The sequence below is a fragment of the Cebus imitator genome, unplaced genomic scaffold (genome assembly GCF_001604975.1).
Source record: "Cebus imitator isolate Cc_AM_T3 unplaced genomic scaffold, Cebus_imitator-1.0 Scaffold307, whole genome shotgun sequence".
Classification (NCBI taxonomy): domain Eukaryota; kingdom Metazoa; phylum Chordata; class Mammalia; order Primates; family Cebidae; genus Cebus; species Cebus imitator.
Window position 1 is genome coordinate 1,288,040 of NW_016107622.1, and position 7,827 is coordinate 1,295,866.

Genomic DNA, 7,827 nt, shown 5'->3' on the forward strand with positions numbered 1-7,827 from the left:
GTGAGCCACCGCGCCCGGCCTATGTTGTCAATTTCAAAACTTTTAGGGATTTATCTACTTTTATTTCCATTAAGGATTTCTGGTTTAAATTCTTCTTCAGTCAGAAATTATACTCTTGCATGCTTTTAATCCTCTGAAAATTTTAAGAGCTGCTTTTTGAATTAGCATGAGATCTATTTTGATAAATGTTCCATATACACCTAAAAAAATATGTATTCTGCAGTTGTTGAGTGGTCTGTGTCAGTTAGGTCATATTTGTTCATTAGTGTTCAAATGTTCAATATCCTTATGGACTTTTTGTCCATTTCTCTGGAAGAATCTTATAATAGTTTACCTCTGCATACCTCCTTCCTTTGTGCTACTAACATATATTTTAGTGCTATATATGTTGTATCACCCATAGGACAGCATTGCTGCTTTTAAAGAAATCAATATCCTTGCATATTTATCTATATATTTAAGCTTCTGCTCTTCATTCCTTACTGTAGTTCCATCCTTCAATCTGAAATAATTTTCCTTCAGTCCAAAGAAGTTCCTTTAGTATTTATTGTGATGCGGGTTTACTGGAAATGAATTCTTCCAGTTTGTGGTTGTCTGAAAATATCTTTATTTCACTTTTTTTAAAAAAGGAAATTTCTTTAAGTATAGAATTCTAGGTTGACTTTTTTTTTTTTTTTTTTTTTTTTTTTTTTTGTAGTTTTTTTTTTTTTTTTTTTAGCATTTTGAAGATGTTCCCATGTCAACTGGTTACAGAGAAACTATGCAAAACAGTGAAACATTTTTAAGGCGAAAAGAAAAACATCTCTTTGTAGCCACCAGTTTTATTAGTGCTCTTTTGTAAATATTAAGTGTTTTATCTCTCAACTTTTTTTATTTTTATCTTTCATTATTTTTGGTCTCCAGGAGTTTGACTATAATACACCTAGGCAGTATTTTTGTTTTTGTTTACTTATTCTGCTTAGGGTTTCTGAACTTCTTGAATCTGTAAGACATTTGTCATATTGTCATTTATCAGTTTTAGAAAATTCTCAGCCATTATCTCTTGAAGCTCCTGTCCTATTCTCTTTTCCTCTTGAACTTCAGTTACAAGTATGCTAGATCTATGAAATTACAAGTACGCTATATTAAACAACTGTCTCAATATCTTTTGCCCTATTTTGCTCTTTATTTTTCTAACTATGCCACTTCAAATTGGGTATTTTCTACTGTACAGTACTTGAGTTCATAAACACTGTCTTTTTCTGTGTCTGGTCTCCATTCAATGAGTTTTTGATTTCAGATACTGTATTTCTGCAGTTCTACAATGTCCATTTGATAAGATTCCAATTCATTTTATCTACGTTGTCCAGTTTTCCTTTTCCTTTTTTTCACACACAAGTTGAGCATTCCAAATCCAAAAATCCATAATCTTGAATGCTCTAAAATCATAAACTTTAAGTGCTGATGTGATGCTCAAAGTTAATGCTCACTGGAACATTTCAAATTTTGGATTTGAGATGTTAAACCTGCATCCAACTGTTGAAATGCTTTTAGGAAAAGCTTATATAAATTTATATTTTCATTGGTAATGCATAAAACATATCCATTCACTGCCCTTTTTCACCACTGGGGTATATAATCATTTAAAAAATTTGTGTCTACTTTTTGGCAGAAAATGGCACCTGTGTAATTTGATTTTCCATCATTAAGGATTACATGCTTTTTCTTTTATTAATAGCCAAATAGAATTTTCTTATGTAGATTATTCCATATCCTTAAAATTTTAGGTTTAAAAAATATTTTAACATATAAACAATGAGGTACAATTAACAGATAACTGTCTTTTCATTTTGACTACCATATTTAAAGTATAGAAATCTTACATTTAAAAAACTTATGCCCAGCAATGTTGAGACATTTCTCCTAAGTGTTATATTCTTAATGTTAGCATTTTGTATGAAACTTTGAAATTTTCTTTCTATCTTTCTGAATAACAGTGCTGGTAATCATAACAGTAGAATCTTAATAATATTAATAGCAGCAAAACCCTAGAAAGCGCTTAAAAGGGCAGAAATGACTCTAGCATTTTACATATATTAATTCACATAATCCTCAAGAGAATCCTACACTATAAAGTAGTGTCGATATCATTTTACAGATGATGCAAGGGAAGGTGAATAACTTAAATAATCTCACATATCTAGAAAATAGTGAAGTCACAATTCAAAATTGGGCTGTCTAGATTCAAAGTCTGTCTTCTTAGTCGCCATGCTATTTTACCTATAATGAATGTCTAACTTTTCACTTTGAGATTTACTGATTCACTTATATGTTATATCAGTTTTCGGAAGATTTCAAATTTGTAGCTTGTTTTCACTGGCCCTATCCAAATATTTGCTATGGTATCTTGCCCCAAGAACGTGCTCTGCCAACTCTTAAAATACAAATTCCTGCAATAAAATGGAATTATATTTAATCAATGACTCATCAATTCATCAATGTTCAAATAATACTTAGATCACAACTCAGAACATGTGTTTGGAATTACACTTAATATTTGACGTCTACCTTTATTACCACGTACTCTGATTTAGTAGCTTTCCAAACACATTTTAGTTTCAAATAACAAATTAAAAAATATTGTTGTATTTATGAATGAATGCATATGTATAAATTGCATTAAGCCATTTTCACGAAGATACGTTGTAATACTTCTACTATTCAAGGCTTTGAACTACAGTGCATTTACATTGTTCTCTACTATAGGGTGCAGGCTTTCTATATCAAATGCATAACATAATTTCTATAGATACAATATTCTTTTGTGATTTGTGTAGCTATTGTAGAGACAAAGGTAGTGTTCTGACTCATATAACACAAAAATTAATTTTAAAAAATTTGCACCATTAATTATGAAAAGAGTCACTAAAGTGGTTTATGATAATATAGCATAGGAAAAAGTAGCATGTCTTAAAAACAATACCTTCTCCAAATTAGTTAGGTAAAGAAGCTGCCCAAGTTTTTTCTGAAGCTGTGATGTAGCAACGGCTTTATCATTTAGTAGTTTTATTCGATTTTGTTCTACCTAAAGAAAATAAAAATAAAAATTTCTTTATTCTCTCTCAGAAAGACAGTTAAATTATATTAAACACATACAATTCTCCAATAATATAAATGTATTCGTTTTTTTAAAAAAACCTATTTATATTCTAAAACACAAGTTTTCAAAATGGACACTAGATAATATATTTCAAATGGCTTTTTATTTTTCCCTTATAAAAGGCACAACTCAATGTAGAGCTCTTTTAAGCAGGAAGTGTCCCTGTGTACCTGAAGTCAGATAAAAATCAGCTCAAATTCTATTATGTATCATTGTTTTTCAGTAATAGATCCATGGGATAAAGAAATGTCAAATGATTTGCTGCTCTGGCCTCAGTGATTTCATGAAATCCAGGAAAGAATCTCTCTGCCCTTCCTTCCTCTGCTCCCCCGGTAGAATATGGCAGACAGAGAAGGAACACTCTAACAAGAGGAATTTATTTTCTCAGAAAAACTTACTCACAATTCACATATAATAACTATATTTAAATTTTTCCAAGTTATATTTTCCAAGCTATACAGAAACAGACGTAAAGCACTAAACAAATAAAGAATAAAAATGAATTATAAAGAAAATAATATCTTTTAATGGAGAATAAAAAAAATTACTGGAGTTATGTTTTCAAACCTGGGTTACAAAGACAAATTTATTAGAAGGTAAGTTGTTAATATTAGTTCGTCATTAGTAAAAGAAACATTGCAAAAGAAAAGGTTTCGGTTGTTCTTAAGGAAGATTTTTCTAGTTCTGATAAAACTGAGGTTAATAGAAAAAAATCTAAAAAGTGAGAATATCTATTGGTTTTAAGCACCTATAATGTTTTAAACTCAAAAATAGATGAATGTGCAACGTGGAAACAAAATGCATCAAAATAGTGAATGCTAAGCAAGTAACAGACATGAAATCCCTCATCTTTGACTGTTTTTCATCTACAAAGACAATTTTTCATGGGTCAAATTAAAAATGAAGACTAAATACACACTTATAGATCAGTGAGTGCCCTGATTCTGCCTCTTCTTTGGGTCTTGGATATCTGTAACATCTGCTTGCTGTTCCCTTTTCTGTGATTTACTTGCCAATTACCTCGTGTGGTTCAATAATATGAAGAACTGGCGGATTAGGCTTTGGCTCCCTAGGATCACGCACTCTTAGTCGTTCTGTAGCCATTGCAAGTTCATCAACAGCAGACACACGATTCCTCAGAGCCATCCAATATTCATGAAGCAACTGAAGGAACAGAAAAGACAAACCAGCGGTAAAGCATGTAATTAAAACTGGTTAAAATCACCAAGATGTGCCTTAAGCAAAAGTCTTCAATGAGATCTGATATTTTTTTCTCTATGTGTCTAAAGTACAAGTAGTTCCTGGGGTCATTTTTAGGATGAAATGTGAATGAAAAAAATCTCTATAGGATGCTACCTCTTTAGATTCTCAGGAACAGAATACAAAGATTTCTTGGTAGGACCAAAAATCTATAAAGTCTAACGCTAGACTGACAGAATCTCTTCTCTGTTTTATTTTTAAAAAAATATTTTTATTATAACATATTTCACATATCTATTTATAAAATGGCAACAAGAATACTAGAATATACAATCAGGTACCCACCACCCAACTTGAGAAAGAATAATATGAATTCCTTGGAAAGGCTCTGTGTGTTCTTTCTCAATTGTATCACTCTCTTTCCTCATATATTCCCCTTTCAGTACCATGGGCCAAACCACTATTCTGGATTGTACTTATCCTTCTACATCTTTCACTGAACTTACACTATGTGAAACATATTCTTAATAATTCAGTTATTATACATGTTTCTGAAATTCACAGAAATAGTATCAATCAGCATGCATTTTTTTGACAGCCTCTCTTCACTAACTTTACATTTTGAGGTAGATCTGGTGAATACGTATAGTAGGAGCTCATTCAATTGCTTTTCTGTGAAAAGGTCTGTAAAGTTATGCAGAACAAAATGTACAAAGATCTGGGAGAACTGCACAATAAGCTCTCCTCTGGACAAAAGGCATGTGGTCAAATTGAGTCCAAAGAAAGAATATAGGGGCAACTGCACATTATACATAACACTGTCTTCTTCCATGGCTTACTGTAATTAACTGTGTTAATGTGCTTTCTATTCACAAGAGTAATGTGTGAGAAAAAAATTACTATGAAGCAACGATTTCGATATTTTAAAAGTATTCCCCAATTTATGGCATATCAACTGATAGTACAAATAACTATCTTTCTGCAAAAAATTTTTATCCTACTTTAAAAAGGACTTTTAAAAGATATTGAATAAGATTATGACATTATAAATGAAACACTTCTTTCCTTCCTCTACCTATCTCACCTGTAAAGCAGGACAATGGATAACCTATCCAAATAAAACAATAATTCAAAATTAATGAATTGTGGAATCTCAAGTACAGATTTATAATATGATGGAATTATTAAAGTACAAATATGAAAGGGCACATTGTGCTTTATTCATTGGAACGGTTTCCAGACTTATAGGATGAGAAGCATTTACTATGTTCCTCAATCTTTAAGGTTGTTGATTGCCTGTTATTCACAGAACTAAAACGAAACAAAACATTAATTTCATACAACAGCAGTGAAAGATAAAGCTAATAATAGTATGAAACACATTCACAGCTAAACAAAAAGTTTCATAAAAGTTTCAGTTTAATAATGATTTTCTTTTAGTAATTTAATAAACAGAATGTCTTTGAGTATTACAGTCTTTTCTATCCTTTATTACAACAATTAAATTTTAGGCAAAGAGAACTTATGCCACCTCCATCTCTAAAGAAGAGTATACAAAACTAGAGAGAGAAAAAGAAAAGTAGCAATTAAAATTCATGTAAAAAAGGAGAATTTTTAATACTGGAAGAAAATTTTAAAATACTATACCTTATATTCTTTCTTCCATGCTTCGAAGAGATCCATTGAAGTGCTGCCTTCATCAACAAATTCAACATCAAATCTATGTGATTTTGCAAATGATAGTATTGCTTTCATAGATCGCTCTGTCTCACTTATTGCCCAGAGACCCCGGGTTGTGGTAGGTACTCGATCATCCACCAGTCCTTCTTCATCTTCTATCATCTCCTCAAATATTGCAGTCTGGCCTTTGACTCTGAAAACATACCAGAACAAAACAACGTTAACTGCTATCAGTGAGTAAGAAGCACTGTAAATGAGTGATATTAGCAAAACAAATACAGAAGCAAGGTCAGTAACTTTTCAACAACTTTCAATGTGAGGTCTAAAAGAACATGTTTGCAAGTCTTTGGAAAAACCAAAACAACCCTGAAAAAGCTGAAAACATACATTTGGCCAGTTTTTTTTTTTTTTTAAATTCTATTATGTCAGCAGTCATAAATAGAAAGACTATTCACCATAACACAACACAAAAATCTTGTTTTCTTCCTTGACATACAGAAGTGAATACATGGCAAGGAAATATGTGGGGAGAATTTCTATTTTAGAGAAATTGTATCTGTTGGAGATGAATAAACATAATTTGGATAGAAACATGAAGAAATGTATTATTTACTTCAGTAGTAACAAAAACAGATTTGACCTAAAATAGAAAGAATGGTGAAATACCAGGATAAAGGCAGACACATTTATTATTCTAACAAGCTTCACTCTGAGAATCCAGGTGTTTGTGACAAGGTTTGCTTATGGTTTTATTAAAGTAATAACATAGCTGATTGTGTCATTCTTTATTCTTGAAGAAGTTATACTGGACATTATGAGTTCTTCCTTGAAGAACAGTAAAATGCTAGCAAAACCTGTATAATTCAAATCCACTTGACTCTAGAGTCTGGGATTTTACCACTCCCCAAAACTGCACCTCAATTAATTATAAATTACTACATCATGAACATTTAGTGGGTAACTTCTGGCTAGGTAAAACTGGGAATATTAAACAATCAAATGCCAAAGTACTAATCAATTTAATTAAAGAAACAATATAATAAAGTTTACTGTGGAGAAAATATAGTCTTTAATACTGAGTCTTACAAAATGTTTCACTTTCATGATGGGTAACATAATCAAATAGAAAACTTACGTGTTGGAAAATAGCTTTGATTCATACTCTGTGAACAATTCATCAGCTTTACAAAAGACACAGCTGGAAAAAAGAGATTAACAGAGAAATATTCACAAACATAATCGGCAATCTGGTAATTTTAAGGAGAAGCTTAGTATTTTGACTTCATTTTTCATTATACTAGATATGCCATTTTAGAAAAAAAAAATCACATGGTTTACCATACATTGTCCTTATGATTTTTTCTCTAAATAAGATTAATAATATATCTCTTTCTACTTCTGCCTCAATTAAAATGAAAAAACCTTTATTATATGGGTCAATTGTTTCTTCTCTAAGAAATCTAGCTTAAAGAAATGATACCATGTCATTGTATGATTTCTTCTATTACCTACCAGTTGAGAGGAAGCCTGGCTGGTCGGAGGTGGCAGATTGTTGCAGACTCAATAACATTACGAGATGGAGGTCCCTCCAGGTTTTTTACAGCATCTCTTACTAGCTTCTGGCATTTATTTAGCTCTTCCATTTGTGTTGTAAGTAGGAACTGAAGACCTCTGCAATCATGGAACCTGATTCCCATCAGCACCACAGACAACACAAAGAAAAGAATAATGGTCTATTTCCTGAAATTCAGAAGATGGTTGCCAAGCAAAGTGTTAAAGAAACTGTTTGCGGTTTTTTTTTTTTTTTT

At 31.4% G+C, this 7,827-nt stretch overlaps 1 protein-coding gene across 4 annotated transcripts in view; it reads right to left on the bottom strand.

The window, feature by feature from the left end:
• SHPRH (SNF2 histone linker PHD RING helicase) overlaps positions 1–7,827 on the bottom strand; it is an 82,825-nt gene that overhangs the window by 31,504 nt on the left and 43,494 nt on the right. For all 4 annotated transcript variants that reach the window (XR_001817706.2, XM_017503246.2, XM_017503244.2 and 1 more), the window contains exons 19-23: positions 7,532–7,705; positions 7,155–7,217; positions 5,987–6,212; positions 4,160–4,303; positions 2,963–3,064 (exon numbers count right to left, since the gene is read on the bottom strand). Coding sequence is in view for 3 of the 4 variants with exons in the window: in XM_017503246.2 (XP_017358735.1) it covers positions 2,963–3,064; positions 4,160–4,303; positions 5,987–6,212; positions 7,155–7,217; positions 7,532–7,705 (709 nt within the window). In the remaining variant the exon portion in view is untranslated. The remainder of the gene's footprint in view (positions 1–2,962; positions 3,065–4,159; positions 4,304–5,986; positions 6,213–7,154; positions 7,218–7,531; positions 7,706–7,827) is intronic.